This window comes from Typopeltis vanoorti, chromosome 17, assembly GCF_054136105.1.
Source record: "Typopeltis vanoorti isolate ZY-2024b chromosome 17, IOZ_Tvanoo_1.0, whole genome shotgun sequence".
Taxonomy (NCBI): domain Eukaryota; kingdom Metazoa; phylum Arthropoda; class Arachnida; order Uropygi; family Thelyphonidae; genus Typopeltis; species Typopeltis vanoorti.
In genome coordinates this window covers 52515928-52537751 of record NC_143565.1, presented here as the reverse complement: position 1 = coordinate 52537751, position 21824 = coordinate 52515928, and the positions used below count along the sequence as shown (strand labels likewise).

At 35.4% G+C, this 21824-nt stretch overlaps 1 protein-coding gene across 1 annotated transcript in view; it reads left to right on the top strand.

Moving 5' to 3' along the window:
• The window catches only part of LOC150097388 (protein phosphatase 1 regulatory subunit 21-like), a 505584-nt gene that overhangs the window by 127551 nt on the left and 356209 nt on the right, over nucleotides 1-21824 (top strand). The window contains exon 7 of the mRNA XM_090407251.1: nucleotides 14718-14776. Within this exon, the coding sequence (XP_090263377.1) occupies nucleotides 14718-14776 (59 nt within the window). The remainder of the gene's footprint in view (nucleotides 1-14717; nucleotides 14777-21824) is intronic.

Genomic DNA, 21824 nt, shown 5'->3' with positions numbered 1-21824 from the left:
TAGATGAACAACCAAAAGACCAATTGAAAAACTAAAGAGCAAAGATGACTGAAACCCAGGTGGTTAGCCCCATCTGAATTAACTTCCTTGAGTTGGCCTTCTCTGCCTGGGATTGCTCTCCAGTCATCCCTGCAATTGACTATAAGACCACATTGAATTAAGAGAATGAAACTATTTAAAAAACTTCTGATAGCAAGAATAGACAGAATTTTATCTCACCCTGGTAAATATTGCATAATGTGGGTGGTCTACACCATCTATTGATAAATTTGATATCTCCTAGAATGCTTGTTTTTAATACAAAAATCGTCTGACTGAATAATAAAATTTCCACAGTGCAATATAAAGGATTTGGATATCATATTGCTGGTTTTCAAATCCATGTTTCTTTCTAACCTTCCATAAAAGGTAGTTTAATTCATTAATTATCTGATCTGATCCTGTGGCTTCCTCTCTTAGAGAGGGTTACAGCTGATTACTAGGAGATAGAGACGCAAGGTGGTTTCCCCGTTGCCTTCCTTGCCGTATTTTTATGACTGTAGACCCTGTGTTCACGGGTCTGGTTTGCCTGCTTATGGGATGAAAAACCCCAGACAAACTGGCGGAAAAAACCCTGCTGTTGATGCCCAAGACCAGCTAACTTGGTTATGGCTGAGGAAGATCCTTAAGCTCCTCACATCGTTGATGGGAATTGAACCTAGGACACTCCTTTCCCCAGGCATATGGTTGCGAAGCGCAAAGCCACTAGGCTAACCGCACAGACATTAATTATAAAAATCAAAATTCTCTTCCCATTGCTGGCAGGTGATGGGTATTGTAAAAAAAAAACTTGTTTTGTTGTAAGTAATAGAATGCCCAACACATTACATGATCTGTTCCGAATATGCAGAGCAAGAGGGCAGCTGTAGAATGCATGTTCTACCTTTTCCAATCAGTAACAGATGTCACAGATTGGATCTCCGATGTTCAAGTACCATCATTTGATGGTATTGACTGGAAGGCAGCCATATGCAATTCTCCAAGTAAGATCCTTCCTGTTAGGATACCCTTGTAACTTTAAGTTATGAAACAAAATATTGTTGTCCATACCTAACTGTGAAACCTTGTGGCGAAAGAAATTAAAGATTTCGTTATACCAAATTACTTTTTTTAATGGAAAGAATGTCAATTCCAGAGTGTTTTAGCAGTCTTAGAATTAAGCACACAGAGTGTTGTAGTATTCAAGAACAATCTCAGCTTTTGGACCTGTATAATGATTAACTCCAAACAGGGGAAGATGAAATGCTTCTTTGATAGTTGAAGAAATTCCTTTTTAACTTCTTGGTATCAGCTGGACCAAAAAATTGCAGAGGTTTACTATACAATTGCTTTTCTTCGGCTTCTGTGATCACTACCTAGAGCGGTTTCGACCTTTATTGGGGTCTCATCAATGGGAGCCAGACCAGACCAGAGGTGATACCAACTTTGAAGTAATGCAGAAGTCATATTTCCATATACAAGTAGCCAAAAGGTGTCTCACCTTATTACTAAAATATACTCTGGATTAGAGATAAATGCTGAAAGTTTTTCCACTTGGTTATATTATAAATTAAATTATATCCTTATGGACACATATAATGCTATGCATTATTGAAAAGGTTACTACCCAGACATTTCGACCTTTATTGAGGTCTCATCATTGGGAGGTCTGGCTCTCACTTGCATCATCAACAAACAACTGAATATCCACTCTTAATGTTATTGATATGCAAATTAAAGAGTAATGGCCCTAGTACCAAACCCTGAGGTACTCCACTAGTCGTCACCATCGTTCAACTCCACTCCACCATATATTACTCTCTGGTGTCTGTCGGTCAACCATCCCTCTATCCATTCTAATAGCCTCATATCTATTCCCATCTTTTCCAGTTTTTGTAATAGTTTTCCATGTGGTATTCTGTCAAATGCTTTGGCAAAGTCAAGCAGTATCATGGCATAGCCATTACCTTCATCTAATTCTACTGTCACCTTATTATAAAATGTGAATAAGTTACTAAGACAGGACCTACCTTTTATAAAATCATGCTGCCCATTGTAGAGTATTGCATCCATATCCATCCACTATTGTTGTATTTTACTTTCATCTTTTCCAATACTTGCAACCACTCCCAATATATATGAATTTCCACTCCCTTGGAACCCTGCCAGAGATGACTTGGATTGAATAACTTTGTCAGATCCAATGCCAGTTTTCTTGCACTGTCATGTAGTACATGGACTGATATGTCATCCAGTCCCACTGCTGTGTTCACATTTGTATTTTTTAATATGATGAACATCTCCTGTTTTGTCTAGCTCAATGTTGATATGCATCTCTGTAACATCATTAATTTGTTTAGAATGTATGTTTTTTAAAGTATTCATAGTGCATATATTTATTGTTCATTCTTAGAAGGATTAAAGACAGAAACTTAAATTTACGTGGAATGTATTAGTTTTAATAACATGTTTATTTCTTTTATTTGAACAGAGTCAAATTTCTAAAAAGATGTTGCACAGCACAGATGATTCCTACCCTCTGCAGAATCAAAGAAGTTTTTTGGTTGCCAAATGTACATCATGTGTGTGTGTGTGTGTGTGTGTGTGTGTGTATATATATATATATATATATCAGGGGCATATATTCAGTGTGTGTGCTAGGTATGCAGAGAACACCCATGGAATAGCAATTTCACCAATATAATATTTTTGCATTTCTTCCTGTTAAAGACTCCCCTAATTGTTTGCTGGTTTTGCATGATTCCTAAAATTAAACAATATACTAATGCTCATGAAGAGGAGACATTTCAATGCATAAACATTGTGTCACATTTGGGTTAATAGCCTGGGTGTGTGTGTGGTTACAGATATGAACACCTTTGAGCCATTTAAGCAGATGTGCAAATGGTGAAGTGTGTCAAATTCTTAGTGTGAAGCAATCTAATTGAACATTGACATTTGATCAGTTTTTGTTTTCTGAATTTTATCTGTTTTGCATGTGTGAAGTGTGAACTGACATGTTTATGACACTGCCTCTGCTACTAATGGCTCACACAAAAAGTTAAGCAAGTTTGAGTACAGTTAGTAGTTGGAAGGGGTCAATCGTTCAACGTTGTTGGCACACTCTCCCTCGATTAGTCTTTGCCAATATTTACAATTGGAAACAGTGTTAATAATGTACTGAATGTCGCATTTTCTGCCAGAGCTTTCACGGATTGTATGATTATAGTCAAAGAATGTTGGAACTTGTGTATAAATAAATAATTAAAATTTTTCTTTGGTTCTAAACCGCGAAATATAATAATTTTTCAAGTGGTTAATTTTTCTGATTTCTGTGCGTATTATATGGCTGTATTTAAAAATCGTATCAAAGTTCAAATTTTCCATGTCTCACTCTAGTATTTGCCAAAGATAATCTAATATCACCATGAAGCATAAACCCTTTGTGCTTCTCACATAAATGGCATGCATGATGCATAGCTATTGTTTATTTGATCTTTGTGCTTTCCATATATTTAAAATTATATTAATTGATAAATTAAGGTATTCAAAGTTATCCTACAATTAATTCCATTGGACCAACCAATTAAGATGAGTGCTGATGTGCTATGCACTCTTAACTTTCATATATCGATAAAAATGCAATCATACGGTCAAATCGACATGAATTTTGTAGCACAGGTTCATAAGCCACACGACACATACAACCTAAATGGGCACGTGATGCATATGATATATATATATATATATATATATTACAGCTAGTAAATCACTACTAATGTTACAACTTAATGATGCAAAGAAATCTTTGGCCTTTTTAAATATCGAAATAAATTCTCTTTATAATTATATTTCTGACCTGTTATCCACTGAATTTTTATACATGGTTCTGCATATCTCTTTGGATTCTTATAAGAGTTTTCAACTCTATTCATAGCTCTCTTATACAGAAATTTAATTTGCTAGTCAACCACTATCAGTCATTCTAGTAATATTACAACAATGAGAAATTCGTAGTAAATTTATCAGAATGGCCTCTTACTTAGGATGAGATTTTATTTTTTAATCAAAGGTCATAAATATGCTGTCTCTCCAAGTAAGTTACCTGTCAGGTGGTGGGGCCCCCTAAAGGGATGCTGCAGTTTCTATATATATACTAATGCCAGAAGTATCAGTAATGAGGAGTTTTTGGCATTGATTAATTCAACCTCTTCCAAAGTTATAAGCATTAGTGAGATTGGCTAACAGCAGATGATGTAGTTACAGGGATAGAATATGAAGGGTTTAGTATTTTTAGAAAAGATAGAGGGGAATGGGTACTGCTGATGATAGCAAATAAATTGCAACCAAAAAGAATAGGAGATAGGCAGGAGGATGGCTGTTCATTTGAAGCAATCTGGTGAAAGATTAAGGCCAGTAAGACAAAATATACAGTTGGTTGCTGCCATAGGTCAGGGAGTTCCATGGATGATCTGGAAGATATGCATCACCAAATTAATACAATGAGTACAGGTCTAGTGATTATTATGGGGGACTTCAATTATGGAGATATGAACTGGAAGGAAGAAAGATCATATGGCAGGAAGGAAAGAATTTATACACCTACCAAGAGATAATTACTTGAGGCAGCATGTGATGGAGGAGGACCAGGGTTGTGACAGTATTGGATCTGGTCTTAGGATCAGAAAAGTTATTCATAACCAAGATGACCATGCAGTCTTGACTTGGGAGATTGTATAACATTAGGAATATCTATTAAGAAGAGGCATATGTGGAACTACAAGGCAGGTGATTATGACAAGCTTAGGAGAAACTTAAATCTGTGCCATGGCATAAAACACTGCAGGATAAAGATGATAGTAGTGTAGGAGATAGTTAAGAGGAAGTAGTATTAAATTGTATACCTAAGGCAAGGAGGGTTAATCAGGGAGGAGTTAGATGATAAAATAATGTCATTAAGCATGAGCTGCAGAAGAAGAAAATGCTGTGGAGGGTACATAAAGGAAAAGGTGACCAGCAAACTCACGAGCATTACAAGGCTCAGGCAAGAAAGATGACCAGCATGGTAAGGAAGGCAAAATCAGATTATGAGAATCTGGCCGAGCAGGCCAAAGGAAATCCCAAAGAGTTCTTTCGTTATGTGGCAAGTAAGAATGACTATGGAAGATTAACCTTATTTATTATTATTATTATTATCCCAAGATCCCATGGAGTCAGACTCATCTAGGAGGTCCTTTTATCATACAACTCATCATACCATGCCTTAAACACAAATTCTCTGCAGACACCACACTTTCAGGCATTCCATTCATTCACAACTCTGCATGAGTGATGATGATCACAAGGTAACAGAAGCAGATAAAATAGTTGAGTTACTGAGTGACTACTTTGCAAGGGTATATCATCCTAGTGAGGGTGATAAATGAGAGTCACATAAGTTAAATTAGTGTTACTAATTTAACATATGTGACAGACACTAATGTGAGAATAAAGGAGATTAATTGAAGGTTCTTATGATATTGCAGAATCTCAATGTAAATACAGCTGTGGAATTAAATAGGAATATCAGCTCTGGTTTTGTGAGAATGTGCAACGGAACTGGCAGTGCCGCTGAGTAAACTCTTTAAGTCTCTGATGTGATAGAGTTCCTAGGGAGTGGAAAGAGGGCAAAATAATAAGGGGAGTTCTAAGAATGCAGTAGCAAATTATAGACCAATCAGTATCTCAGGTGCAGTGGTAAAAGTACTGGAAGAATTGGTCAAAAAGAGAATTCAAGAATGGGTGGATAAGAGTATGATACTGTATGAGGGACAACATGGCTTTGTGAAGAGTCAGTCATGCCTTAGTAATTACTATCTTTTTATAATAGAGTAACAGTAGCGTTGGATAAAGGAAATGCCTATACAGTGATTCTGCTGGATTTTGCAATTCATTTGACTGAATACCACATGGAACTCTTATGCAAATTAGAACAATTGGGGACGAATATGATACTGCCTAAGTGGATAAGAGGGTGACTGCTGGACAGATATCAAAAACTAGTATATGGAGGAGCAAAAACAGGTGACTAGTGGTATGCTACAAGGTTCAGTGCTAGGACCATTGCTATTTCATTTGTACATAAATGATATAGGGAAAAACCTGAAAGGAAATATTCAGTTGTTTGCTGATGATGTGAAATTAGGTAGAGTAATAGTTAATCAAGGTGATGTGGAGAGCTTTCAGGATAATTTAAATAGGCTGTCAGTAAGGGCAAAAGATAATCGGTGTCAGTTTAATGTGGAGAAATGTAAAGTTATGCATTTTGGGATAAACAGATACAAACTGTATATCACGTTGATGACACTGTACTCCATGAAATAGATTAAGCTAGAGATTTATGGATGGTGGTAGACAGAAAGTTAAAGTTTAGAGGACATTTTTAAATAAATTATAATACCGGAATTAACTCACGTAAAATATTATTTATTAGTATAATTTTCGCCTGAGTATCAAAGGCATCTTTAGTACAAAGCTAATAGAACAACTGACAATTCCAAACGGTACCACCTAAGTAGTTAATATCAGATAACTAAAAAAAGGTCATTAAATTTTCTAACTTATTAAAAAAAATTTAATTAAATAAAAAACAAATAAATAATATTTATATATATATATATGTACGCACACACACACACAATTAAAAAAAAAGTTAGTACTTTTTAAATCAGCTTATTTTTCCTATCTCCCACAAAGGGGATAGATGTAGACCATCGGATCTGTTAAGTTAGGAGAGTTAAGTAAAGTTTCACATGTTTCTTTATAAAGCTACTCCATGAGGAACTGACTTTTGTGAAGGATTCTTATCTTGTTCCAGTGAACTCTGTCTTGTATTGATGGCATGCTCTGCAAGTCCAGACTGTTCAGGTTCAAAGTATTGAATATAAGACGTGTGTTCTTCTAGCCAAATAAAAGCAGTTCTTCCTGTTTGTCCAAAATAAGATAACCCACAAGAGCATGGGATCTGGTAGTCACCTGGATAATTGAGATGTGTAAGCTTGTCATTTGGAGAAGTGAGAAAGGTGGAGATTTTTCTGATGGGGCAACAAAAATTTTAGTGGTTTTAAAACTTTTGCTGTGTTCACTAATGCCTTGCTCATAAGGGATAGGAATAAGAGTTATTTCTTCTGTATTTGAAGAGGTAGAGATACCAAAACTGCTCAAAGTTCTTTTGATGAAAGAATTCTTATAACCATTAGATAAAAAAGTGGAAATAATATGTTGCAATTCTTTCTGGAATAGCTCATCTGAATAACATAAGGAGTGGGCCCCCATGAAGCAGTGTTTTAATAGTTCCAGCCGTTTGACTGGGATGGTGATGAGATATTCAGCATGGATATAATGGCCTGTATGAGGCTTCTTTCTAAAAAATATTATGATTAGTTTAGATGTTGTTTCATTATTTACTAATGTTCCTTTATCTGACAGCATTGAAAATTTCACATTCCAAACAGAAAGTTAGTCATTGCATCACATTGTATTTTTCTGTTATGTATCCTTGCTTATATATCTACAATGCTGACCTGGTTGGCCAAGTGATTAGCATATCCGCTCTCCAGCCAAGAGGCTGCGGGTTTGAATCCCGCTTTCCTTCACTGTCATACATTCGTCCAGACAAATATGTATACACTCTTCCCAAGATGGAGTGGGTTACCATGGGAGCAGTAGACCCAACCCTCCCACAATGGGAGTGACCTTTACCCCAGCAGTGGGAAAGTTACAGGCTGTGGGGGGGGGGGAATATATATCTACAGTGTGCATGTGTACTTGCTATTTTTTCCCTTTTGATCCAGATAATATGCATCAGCACCTTCTGTTACCCCCCCCCCCCCCCTTCTCCCCTCAGAGAAAATGGTTTCCTGAATTGCATTCCAAAAAAATTCGAAAATTGAATAGTTTGCATGTTGAAAGTTTTTTACCTTGGGTATAATATATGTTAAAGATATCAAGTTATTTTAAATATAAACCTGTTTTTTTTACTCCATTTCCCAAGTAAACAAACAGACAAGTCAGTCAAGTTTGCACCTGCAAGTGTTGCAAGTCTAGCTGCACGTAGTGCAAGTCCAAGGCAGCTCGTGGTAAAGGTAGAATAAGCTCTGATCACTATTCTTAATATTTACCCTTAATGCAAAACACATCTCCTGGAGGAGATGTATGATGCTATGTATTAAATGCAAGGGGCCACTACCCAGCCGATTTCGACCTTTATTGAGGTCTCATCAGTGGGAGCCAGGCTAAGAAATACTAAGTTTTAAGTAATACAGAGCTTATAAATATTTTACCAACACAATTTTTAATAAGGTGCTTTGACCTTATTAAATAAAAATCCCAGGATGAGAGATAGATGTTGAAAGTTTTTTTACCTTGGGTATAATATATGTTAAAGATACCAAGTTATTTTAAATATAAACCTTGTTTTTTTTTTACTCCATTTCCCAAGTAAGCAAACAGACAAGTCAGTCAAGTTTTTGCTTGCAGGTGTTGCAAGTCTAGCTGACCCTGCACGTAGTGCAAGTCCAAGGCAACTCGTGGTAAAGGTAGAATAAACTCTGATCACTATTCTTAATATTTAAAGAATATAGCATCATACATCTCTTACAGGAGATGTGCTTTGCATTAAAGGTAAATATTAAGAATAGTGATCAGAGCTTATTCTACCTTTACCACAAATTGCCTTGGACTTGCACTATGTGCAGGGTCAGCTAGACTTGCAACACTTGCAGGTGCAAACTTGACTGACTTGTCTGTTTGCTTACTTGGGAAATGGAGTAAAAAAACCAGGTTTATATTTAAAATAACTTGGTATCTTTAACGGATAGTTTGCATGTTCAGTTGCATCATGATATCAATTTCTGTTACTTCATTTTACTGTTGTAATAAATTTCAGATACTCATCTGGGAAAAATTTCAGACCAGTAGAAAATTATACAAATGGTAGTTATTTATCATTCAGTTCCTGGAACAGTGGCGGGGGGATGTAATTGGAATTCTTCAAAACAAGCATTACATTTCGAAGCAGTCTATATGTGATGTTTTAGCCATTTTCATCACGTAGGTATTTATGTGGTGAAAATGTGCTTTCAGTAATAATATTCAGTGCTTCACCATAGTTAAGCATTTGATATTATTATTGAAATGATCATCCCACACACACAAACTCAGATGGAAAGCAAATAATGCAGTATAGCATCATTTGTTCATAAAGGAATACAGCCTATCTAAATGGTTAGCATGATAACAAGTTGTGTGTGTGTGTGTGGGAATTTTTGTAAGGATATAAATATGATTTGAAAATTGTATAAATTATATTTATATCAATATTAATTTCAATAAATATTATTTGAAAATATTTTTTATAAATATATAATATGATTTTCATTGCAAGCATTTAAAAAGGCTAAAAATCATTTCTGCGATATTTTTCAGTATGAAAGAACTTAAATAAAATAATGGGATCCATTGCACTGATTTAAAAAATAAAAGATGGCAAATATTACCAGTAGATAAATTTATTGTTAAGAGTGATTTCCTGTCATATTTCAAAATGGATGTAATTTCTTTCCTTTCAAACAATGCGAAATTAATTTTTATATATCCTGTCTTAGAAACTAACAAAAGAAATATGTGAAACAAAATGTTAAAATATCGAGATGCAGTTTCTGATATAGGAAATTATAAGCTGGCCTTGGTTGTGGAGTGGTTAATGTCTACTCTCTAGTCAGAATATGGGTCAAATTCCACCATAGGCATAGATGTTTGTGATTGTTTTTAAATGGGGAATAAATTTCATCATCCAACTTCTTATTAAAGACCTGAAACAGTTCCACATCTGATCTCTAGAGCAGGGTTTCTGGATGATTATTATTATTATTATTTCATCATCCAACTTCTTGTTAAAGACCTGAAACAGTTCCACATCTGATCTCTAGAGCAGGGTTTCTGGATTATGTAAAAAATAAATAAATACAAAAAAAAAAGAGTAAAAATAGCCTTTACCTATCCATAATACTAATGTACTATAGGTATACAACTGTTCGTGTGTGAGAATTACATGTAAAACAGTACTGAAAGCAATGTGTGTGAATGCAAAGTAACCCTGTTTCACTTAAGCAGTTAATGGTTCTAGTTCTACAATTGCCATTAAGTGATTAATGGAGGAGTAGAGTAATTACAAGATTAGACGAAAGCCACTCATGTTTTTATCCTTAAAAAATTGTAAAGTAGTTCATGTATTTGATCAATTTTGGCTGACAGGAAGGTTAAGGGAACTTACTGGGGGGGGGATATATATATATCGTACATATTATTTTTATTTTCTGAAGTTTTATTTTTGTTATAACCAGAGCAGCAGTGCTTTGTTAAACCAAATAAAATCAAAAGGGAAAATGCTGCAGTTAATAACCAAAATACAATTATTAATTAATAAAGTCATCCAGGAGTTTAATTTACTTATTTTATGCTCTAAATCATATCTTTAAAACTGTATAATCAAAAGAAATTAGTTCTTTGTAATATCTAAATTTTCATAATATTAATTTTGTTTATTACTCTAAAAGCTGCACATGCTCTAATACTACCATATTTACTTGAATATAATTTGCCCTCGCATGTAACTTGCACCCCTGATTGTACTTTATGAAAAAAGAAATTAAAAAGTTTCACATATACCTCACACACAAAAAAAGTTTAAACACGTTCACATCAGGGCGATACTAACTCACCCCCTGCAGTAAACAACATGCCCTCCTCAACAGCCACTATACACAAGAAAAACAAGTAGTTTTATTGTATCACTGAATGAGGTACAGAGACATTTGCAGTCTGTGTAATATATTTCTCAACAAATAGTGCAATTAGAGACAACTGAGATAAAAATGGCACCAACTAATGAATCACGTCCCCTCCCACAGAAACTATGTTGTGTAGACTCAAGCAAAGTCATGTTGCACCGGCAAACACAGTAACTAAAAACTATTGTCCAGTTTTCAATTACATGAAATACCATATTTACTCGAATATACCTCACACTTTTTTCCCAAAATTAAAGCTAAAAAATTGGGTGCAAGATATATGCAGGGATTTTTGGAAAGTAAAGTTTTCAGAAAAAAAACTGAAAATGGTATGAATCTCCTATTCACTATCGCTACTTCCGGTCTCAATAGCATTTTCCTCGTGTGCATCGTCAAAGTCATCTACCCAAATAGCACCATCTTCTTTCCCATTATTTCAAGCAAAAATTACCAGTAATTTATAAGACTTCAGATACGTAATGAACAGTCCTTCACAAATCACTAATGAGAACTGAAAGCAGAGTGCTAAACACAGCAGTGGTAGGCCAGTAGAAATAGAGCTGCTTATGAAGACGTGCACATGATTGATGCGATATTAACAAAAGATCGTGCTACCAAACAACATAGGCAAGCCGGCAGGTTTTCAGTTGAAATGCTAATTCTCAACAACCAAATTCCATAATATCTGAAACTGCCATAACAATATTCACTATATATTTCTTAGTTTTGACATGTTCACAACAGGGTGATGTTTTGTCCGCTTATCGTTCTGACGGAACTTCTCATTGCCGGGCTAACTCACAAAGTTTTAATCCCCAGTTGATTTTTATTGCTGATTGTTTGCGTGCCACTTCCGCTTTTGTGATGTCTTAATGACATTGAATATTGGACACTAGTTTTTCGTTAAATTCTGTGTTTGGCAGTGCAACATATAGTCTATATTGAGTCTATACAGCATAGTTTCTGTGGGAGGGGACATGTGATTCATTAGTGCTGATTTTATCCCAGTTGTCTCTAATTGCATCGTTTGTTGAGAAATATATTACACAGACTGCAAATGTTTCTGTATTCTTATTCAGTGATACAATAAAACTACTTGCTTTTCTTGCATCTGCAATATCACCCTGACACTAACGTGTTTAAACTTTTTTTCATGTAAGAGGTATATGCGAAACTTTTAATTTCTTTTTTCGTAAAGTAAAATCAGGGGGTGCGAGTTATATGCAAGGGGAAAGTTATATTCGAGTAAATACAGTAAGTGTTTGTTCTATTGCTTTTGGAATTTTCGATGTCATTAAGACAGATCACAAAGGCTAACTTCAAATAAAATTCTACCGTGAATTGAAAGACACAGAAACAGCAATAAAATTCGACTGAAGGGTTGAAACTTTGTATGAATTGTGTAATAATATTTGGTTGTTTCCGTTATTGTAATATCGAGGCTGGCTGTGCCTTTGTGATATCTTTATTATATTATATTATAAGTTTTCCTTTTATATTCCTTTCTTATTCTATCTTACTATTGTGTACTATGTTTATCCACCTTTCGCATTTATTAGTTGTATGCCCATGAATACTGGAAAATTTATTTGTTAAGACTGCACTACCAGTATTTCTATATCGACATAAGACTCAGTAATACATCCGGTATCTCTCTCTCTCTCTTACTAGCATAAATTCCTTCAATAAAGTTTACATAAACAGTCGTGGTTCTCAAGTATTTAAACTACACTTTTAAAGCCTTAGTTGTTTCTCGCTCACAGGTCTGAGTTTATTTAGGAACAGTGCATTGTAAATTAAAAGATCAGACAACACTCTATTGACATATAAATAAAACACATTTATTTACATTAATACCAAAGTACATTAATTAAACGATAGGGAGGTTATTTTCTCTACCTATCCATTGGACTTTTAGCATAAAGAAACATTTCCCTTTTCTATACTAAATTATACAATATAATTACTCAATTACTTCTCTGCTTATTAAATCAAATTATTGAAACTCTAATGTACTCACAAAGAGGCTAGCTATGCCAAGTTATCTCACAAATTATATTCCAATTAATAACAAATCAGAGGACTCTCTCATAGACACTGCTTATTTTTAGTACCTTATCTCTTAACAGTCCATCTAAACTATTTTCATATACTACATAAAAGAAACATGGGGGAAAATAGGAATACACTTACATATGCTCTGTCTTCTGGGTCACACACTTTATCAAGGATTTTTCACTAGAGTCCTAGGCCCCTTCTTCCTTCTCGGGTCTTAGATTTTCTTTCTACAGTGTCTTGCTTTACCTGTGCTTCAAGGATTTTTGGCTGGGCTTCGAAATGCTGATCTTCAGTGCTGTTGGGCTTCGGCTGAGGGGTCCGGCTTGCAGAACTTATGCAGTCTCGCTCAGAATACAATGCATTCTCCTCTGGGCATTGAAGTCTTCTCCTCGATTATTGCTTCCGGTAATTTTCCACAACCATATCCACGATCGAAATAGCCTCGGGTGGATCGGCTCCCCTTTCTCTCCGACATCTGGCATACCCTAGCCGTATCATCATATCCTGTTTCCGACTGCCAATATTTCTGCCTCTTTCTGCCAATGATCTTCTGTCGATCCTCGATGCCTTTTTATTTCACCATCTCCGGGGCTTTGCGTGAAGTGTTAAGACCCCTGAAGAACACGGCGCGATTCTTTGATCTTCTGTTTCAACCGACCCATCCTTTCTTCTTCTGGTATACTACACAAATCCAATTAGATGAACATCAGAAGTACTTGTGAATTGTGCCGTCCCTTTTAAGAATGACTTTGACAGTGGGCATACACAGAGCTTGTAAACAATGGTTTCAAAGGCACTTAGTTAAACAATAACATATAGGTTGGAGTGACATAGCATTTTCTTTTGTTTCCTGCAAACTTTACCCATTCTTTGTTTTTATGTTTTGGCCGGGTAAAATTTATCATAGGATTAAATATATTCTCTTTACAAACGTTCTTTTTATATTATAATCTTTTGAGATGTGACCTCTGTAAAAGTCGATGTAAGGCCTTGTAAAATTCCAAGCTACATAGAGTTTTACAGTTGAGCCGCCCACGCGACATGGATGCGGTACACAAACTGTAATGAGAAGTTCTGTATAAACGAGCAAAACACCACCCTGTCATGAACATGTTAAAACTAAAAAATATATTAGTGAATGTTGTTATGGCAGTTTCAGAAATTATGGAATTCGGTTGAAGAGAATTAGCATTTCAACTCAACAATTGTCAGCTTGCCTTTGGGTCGGTGATCTTTTGTTAATACCGCACCAATCATATGCATGTTTTCGTAGCTGCTCTATCTCTACTGGCGTACCATTGCTGTCTGTTTCACACTCTGCTTTCACTTCTCATTAGTCATTCATGAAGGATTGTTCATTATGTATATCAAGTCTTGTAAATTGCTGGTAATTTTTGCTTGAAATAATGGGAAAGAAGATGGCGCTATTGCTATTTGGGTAGATGACTTTGACAATGCATGCAAGGAAACTGCTCTCGAGACTGGAAGTAGCGATAGCGAATAGGAGATTCTTGCTAAGTCATACACATTTTCAGTTCTTTCCTGAAAACTTTAGTTTCCAATAATTCTCGCATATATCTCATACCATGATTTTTTTAGCTTTAATTTTTTTTTTGGGGGGGGGAAGTGCAAGTTATATTCAAATATTTTAATTATAAAGGTCCACAATCAATGATCATGATTTTCATCTTGGAAATAGTTTCTGGGGGAAAAATAGTGTTTATATTTGTATTATTGTTATTTGCTGTTATGAACTGGGAACTATTTGAAGTGGAAATCTTACAAGGGCTCTTAATTTTTTTTTTTGTGCAGCTGACTTTAAGAAATTATGAAAAAGAAGTAAAGGATGAAAAGGCACAAAAGGAAATGTGGTAAGCATGCAGAAATTTCTATTAGATATTAGGTGACATAAAACAATATTTTTGAGTCATGAAAAAAGTTTTTATCCTTGGGATTCAAGGGTTAGTCGGATGGTATAAAGTTTAGTTAGCGGTAACAACATTTTCTGCTACTTAACTAGATTTTGGGACATGAACAACCTGAACATTAATTCCTAAAACTTAGAATATACCTTACTAAATTGCATGGTTAATCATTACATTTTGTATATATCTTTTATGAAATTAAATTTCAGACTAAATATGTTGCTGCAGAAGATCTGAGTAACTTGGATTTGCTTCAACTAAGAAGTGAATCCAGCAACTCAGTATTTAAATATCCTTACAATTTACTTAAATAATGTTACATCATTAAAGATATTCAATTTATCTACTACTCAAGTAACAAATGAGTTAATAGTTCAAATTATGTACAGAAAATTGGTCAATGTGTGGTATAATATGTACAAAATATACAATATTTGGTGCATGTTACATGCAACATGCCATAGGTATGCTGATATGTATTTGATTTTTGGCAGAGTCAAAAATCTAATATATCTGAAAGAGTTGAATTGAAAACATTTGCACTATATTTAATTTAAGTCACATGCAGAGCTATCTGACATCAGTCACTTGAGAAACAAACTTCATCTTTATCGAGTTTATTTTACAGTTTAGTTTGCTTTACACTGAAATCTTAAAAAAAAAAAAATCCACTAGTATTCATGTTGGAATAATTATATCGCCAGATTTTTTTTGCTATGAATTCCACACAGAAAAGTAGTAAACCTATTATATATTAGTACTATACAAAATAAGAGTTGTAGTAGAGAGTGACTGACTATGACTGCAAGCCCGATTGACTATGGTCAATCAGGCATTGCAAGACCATGCTTTGGATACAGCTCACAGAATCAATTGGGAAAAGACCACCATGCTCCAGAGTAAATTCAGAAGAGAAGGACTATTTTTAGAATCTGCAGCTTCTCTTAAAAATCACCCTAATTTGAATAAATATGGTTGCATAATACTTTCCAAAATGTGGGAAACACTCATTCTTGAAGATTCCAGTTTACATTCTAGATTGCCAAAAGGTGTTACATAGAGGACACCCCACTTGTGTCACTTAATTTTGTGTTGCCTTTGTGTCTGTGTGTTACAAGTCTCATATTGTACTCTCTGGTGATGCCTCTGTAACTGAGACAAAATGTTGGAAGAATCAAATATTTTTAATCCTTTTTCAGTGCCGTTTCACTTCATTAAACTTCTAACATGAGTTGTAGTAGCATTGAAGTAGGAGTTGATCAATTCCTACTTAACTGTAATACTTATTTTATTCAAAATTAAATGTGCCAAATTAGGACTTTAGGTCTTTTGTCCATTATAATTTGAATTGTTTAACTTACTCAATGTTGTGTAAACTGCAACATGTAGTTTTGCTTTGAAGATGCTGGTTTGAAATCCAAGGAAATATAAGCCAGTTAATAAATATCCTTTTATTAATTATTTTTTTGATGGTGTAATACTATGTGTTGGATGTTAAAGTAACATCCAACACATAAGTTTGTTAACTAGATTAAAAGCACAGGAAGAGGATTTGATGTTAAATCAGGTGTGAGATAAGGGTGTGCATTCCCTCCTCTGTTATTCATTATCTGTATGGATCACATTATGAGGTGGCTAATCCTAATATAACAATTGGATATCAAATCTGATGTCTAAATTGAATACTGCTGCAATAAATTTTGTATGAAAATCAGCAGTAAAAAGACAGACTGAAAATAGGCAGAAACATTGAGAGCATTGCATTCCTGAATGGAGAACCTATAGAGCAAGTAAAACATTTCAGCTATTTAGGCAGGATTTTTAGGGCAAATTGAATGTGGAAGTAGACAACAGAATTAGAAAAGCTGGTATGGTAGGAAGTCAGCTGAATAAATACATATGGAATTAGAGAGAATTTAGTCAAAACACTAAACTGCTGTATACAAAATATTGTTCAAACCAGTTTTAGCTTATGGATTGGAGAGCTGAATAAGCACGTGAACAAAGACTGAAGACCACAGATATGAGCATTTTGAGAAATATTAGGGGAGTGAATTGATGGTATCAATGGTAGTACCATATTACAAATGAAGATATTAGGAAGGAACTTGATGTTGTTAGTATTCTGTTTGAGCAGTTATTCTCAGGTGGTATAGTTACTTAAACAGAATGGGAGATTAAATGGGTTTTTAATAGCACTTTTGATATAGTAACGAGTATCAGAAATGTGGACTTCAGTTACAAAAATGAGGAATAACAATTACTATTGCAAATATTTCAGCTAGAAACTAATGGGCAATCATTGGGCTTTCCTTATTTACCAGTGTATGTCTGACTGACACTTTGCAATTGTTATCGGTGGAGTTACCTCCAGACATAGTTGAACTGTTCGATTTTATCATGCACTCAGGCTACTTCAACTGCAGAAACCAACTACAAACAGATTAAAGGAACCACTATGGGAAGTTCTTTGTCGCCTATACTTGTCAGTGTTTACTCAAAACATCTTGAAAGACTCCCTATTCTCCTCAATACAACTTCAGCCCTCCTGGGTTTGTTATGTGGATGCATTCACCATCTGGTCCGACTCAGAAGCATCTCTACTGACTTTCTTACTGAACTCAACAGTCGACAACCACACATCAATTTTACCTTGGAAAAATAAAAGGACAGAAATTAGTCTTTCTGGGCATCCTTCACAGGCTGCTATATACAACAAGATTCATCCCACCATTCATCTAAAAAATAGGCATCTTTAAATCTTTGCTCAGTACAGCATGTTACCTGCTCCAGTTTCAAGGATCTCCAACAAGAACTGAGCATCTTCTAATGCATCATACTACAGAATAGTTTCACATTAAGGAAGTTGAAATGCATCCTGGACACTTACAAGCCTATTCCTAGGAACCCTGAAAACCTCCATGGCGAGCCCCAGACGGAGGCAACTGCAAAGATTCCAAAAAGATACAGTTTAGTCCCTATATTCTTGCCTGTCATCAAAATCTCTTACTGGTTACCATCCGTGATACAGTCTCCCTCTCCCTCCCTCCCTCCCTCCCTACCGTTTACTAGGTTCATTGTGATTACTTTCACTCATACTTTGGACAAATAGAATGCTCGGTTGAAAAAGGACTACAAGAACTCAATTTTATATCAACAATAGTAAACCTGAGAAATCTGGTCTTGTGCTGCATCGAGTGGAGACTGACCACAATATCTAGTTGTTCATTACTTGCTTCATAGTAATTCAATCTTTATTATCACTAGTCCAGTCTCTTATGATGTATTTTCAAGTGTTTATTTAATGATACCATTTACCTTCAATAAAGACCTCAGCTTAATAACTTCCTGTTTACATATGGTTAATACAGTCAGGATCAGGGAAAAGCTAGATAACTGGGAAATCTCCAGATAGCCTTTTAAGGAATGTGAAGAACATAGTTGGGCTTCTGACCTAATGCCCAATCCTCACCTTCATGTGTTTCTCCCCTCCCTGCTAGTAGTTATCCACTGGGTACTGAATGAGAATGGGCTGGAATATTTTGGACTTATCCAACAAAATTATATTTTGCACTGGCTTAAATAATAAATAAACATAATTGTATAACATGATAGTTTATGCTGACTGCTGGGCATCACCCTGGTTAAACAAAGCCTCTGTTTTCATCAGGGGTAAATAGTGTAAAGTTAGCTACTAGCACAAATGCAGTGTCAAGAGAATTGAAGATAGGATCAACATAAAGAGAATCAGCAGAAAGGAAATCAAAATGGAGAAGTACCACATGGAGATAATGTATTACTCATGCTAATAAGAGTGAAACAGATGAGATCTTACTAAATAATAAATATAGGATGTTGTATTCAGACAGTCAGACAGTAGTGATCAGAAAAAGGAAGGAGTAGCAATAACATTCAACACCAAACACATTCTTGGGAGGCAGTTTCAAATAGTTATGTAGGCAAATATCAAAATGGGGAATTGACAATGACATTTGTTTGAGCCTGTGGCCCCACAGAAGGTTCTACTGTGAAAGAAATGAAGAAATTTTTTGAATTATTAAGCATCTGACATAAAGAAAATAGAAAACCAGGTCCTTGTTAGAGATCTAAATGGCAGAGTAGGAAATGAATCCTGGGCATATAAAAATGGTCTGGAAAAATTTGAAAAAAAAGGTAAAGCTAATAATATTGGCAAGGGCCTGCTAGATTTCTGTTCAGGACATGGGCTAGATATAACTAAACCATATTTCAACATAATGATTTGTGCATGTTCACATGGAAAGTAAACACACACAAAAAAGAAGTTATATCATTGTTGATATCTTCATGCTGATTCAGGATACAAGGGTGTACTGGGGATTTGAGATTGGAAGCTATCATCACTTAGTATTAAGCATGATAAGAAATAAATATCACAATGAAAAGAAAAATATATAAGAAATTTTAAAAAGAATTAAGTTGAGCACTTTTAGAGGTGAACTGTACACTTAGCTATACAAATATTCAAGAAAAAATGAGAGAGTTGGAAAACAAGGACCAAACTTTGGCGAGTCAGCGACAAAGTGAAGAAAAACATCAGATCTCCATGGTGAATACAAGAAGTTGTGGAAAAGAAGAAAGCATATTGAAAGTTCCTCATGAGTAAATCAGTGAATATCCTGAGAGAGTATAGAGAATAATGTAACAGAAATAACTAAAAAACAGCTAAGCCAAAACTCATGAAATGAATTTGATAAGTTTTTGGAAGAAAAGCATCTTTAAGGTGGCCAAATATTCTGGAGAGAGACTATTGAAGGAACTTTGAAATGGAGGAAAAAGTAGAGTGAGAGGAACTTTTCAAGATTTCTAAATGAAAGAAGGAGCAACAGAACAGTAGTAGAAAATATTCAAGAGGAATGGAATTAGTACATATTAATACTCAAGGTGGAAAAGGCCATCAGAAACCTGAAATCTGGAAGGTAGCTGGAGTAGATGATATTCAACCAGACATGCTCAAATATGGAGGTATAAAAATTTTACAGTGGCTACGTTGCATAATTCAGAAGGCATGGTCAGAGGGTTGGATCCCACATGATTGGAGCAGAACTCTTATAGTACTCATCTATAAAAAGGAAAATAAAACAATATGAAAATTCCAGAGGAATTTTCCCTGCCAACTTCCAGATAAGGTTTGTGCAAGCATACCTGAGATAAATCTAAGCAAAGTTTATTATTAATATTATTACGTGACACCTCTAGGGAGTCCACGGACTCATCGAGGGAGGGCACCTACCCTATAGCTCTCCCTCTCCACCACTCAGTCCACCAACTGCAAAATGCAACTACACCAATGCCATCTACCACTAACCACCACCCCTCTGGTATTTTTCACAGACAATCACAAACATCCATGCCTTTGGCGGGATTCGAACCTGCAGCCTTTTGACTGGAGAGTGGATATGCTAACCACTCGGCTAACCAGGCCGACAAAGTTCTTCTCTAAGTTTCTCTTTGAGAAACTTAGAGAAGAATAAACTCGGTTCAGACCAAGTAGAGGTTTTCATGATCAGATTTTCACTTCACGACAGATAGTTGATAAATCATGGGATATACCTAAGTTTTGTATATCTGGAAAGTATATATAACATGGTGCCAAGAGAAAAACTTTTCAAAGTAGTACAAGTCTTAGGAGGTAAATGGAACATTATACAAATCAATAGTCTATATTTTGTTGTATAAGTATGTTGTATATAAGTTGTAAGTCAGCAGTTTTTTTATGATGATCCCACACATGAATGGTTACAGGACTATACTATAGTGTCATGTGTGGGGAAGTGATTAAGGAGAAAGAAGTAGCTTATTGATATGTTTCTTAAAGAGTTGGAAGTGACTAAACAGTGTCTGTGAAGGAAGGGTTGCCTATTAAGCTGATTGCTCTCTTCTGTATATCATCAAAAATTCTTAGAGAGGTTTTGGATGCACCATCTCAAATGTGGAAACAATATTCCATGGTTGGTTAGATCTGAGACTTATAAAGTGTTAGTACTTGAGAGGATGAGAGTAATCTTTTGAACAAGAAAGAACACAAAGGTTTTTTAGAGGCTGAGGAGGCTTTGTAACATGTTTGTGCCAGGATAAATTGGGCATGATGGCCAGTCCAATAAGAGAAAGCTCATTTTGAAAGGGAATTGGAACATTATCAAAAGTAAGGGAGTAGAGTAGGATATTTCTTGCGGATAATAAGGCAAGCCTGAGTTTTTATGGCATTAAAATGAACTAAGTTGTCTTCACTTCATTTGAGGATGTTGAGGAATCAGTGTTTGTGTCTCTGGTTATGGGTGATCTTGGGGCTCTATCATTTGAGTACTATAGGATTTCTTGAATGAGGAAGAGGAACGAAGAATACTGTCATTGGCAAAACCGTTAATAGGATTTGAAGTCAGAGAGAGAGAAGATTATTGATATAAAGGTGGAAGAGCGTAGGTGAGAATACAGAATCCTGAGGTAATTCAGTATTGATAGAGAAGTCTAAGAGGAAGCCATCCACCATGACATGCAATGAATGACCAGTGAGGAAGCTGGCAATTCAATCACAGAGTGCAGAAGGGTTTCCATAAGTGATAGCTTGCTAAGAAGGCCTCAATGCAGTCAAATGCCTTTGAAATATTGAGAGTGACAACATAGATTTCTCCAAATCTTTCCATGGCCTTTTTTCAGATGTGAGATTAGCTAAGCTATAGAAAGGGAATGGGGCTGGGGAAAATCCATATTGGCAATCGATAAATCACTGAGTCTGCAGGTAGTGAAGAAACTAGTTGTCAAAATCACTTTTGAAAGTACTGGGGTAAGAGCAATGGATCAGTATGGCTGACTTTTGTCTTCCTTTTTGAGTATACAGGCTGGATGAAGGCTTGCTTCCATGCTGTTGGGTAGATACCACTGGAATATGATAGCTTATATACACAATACAGGATGGGTCTTAATTCTGGGACATACGTTTTGAGCACAGCTGGAG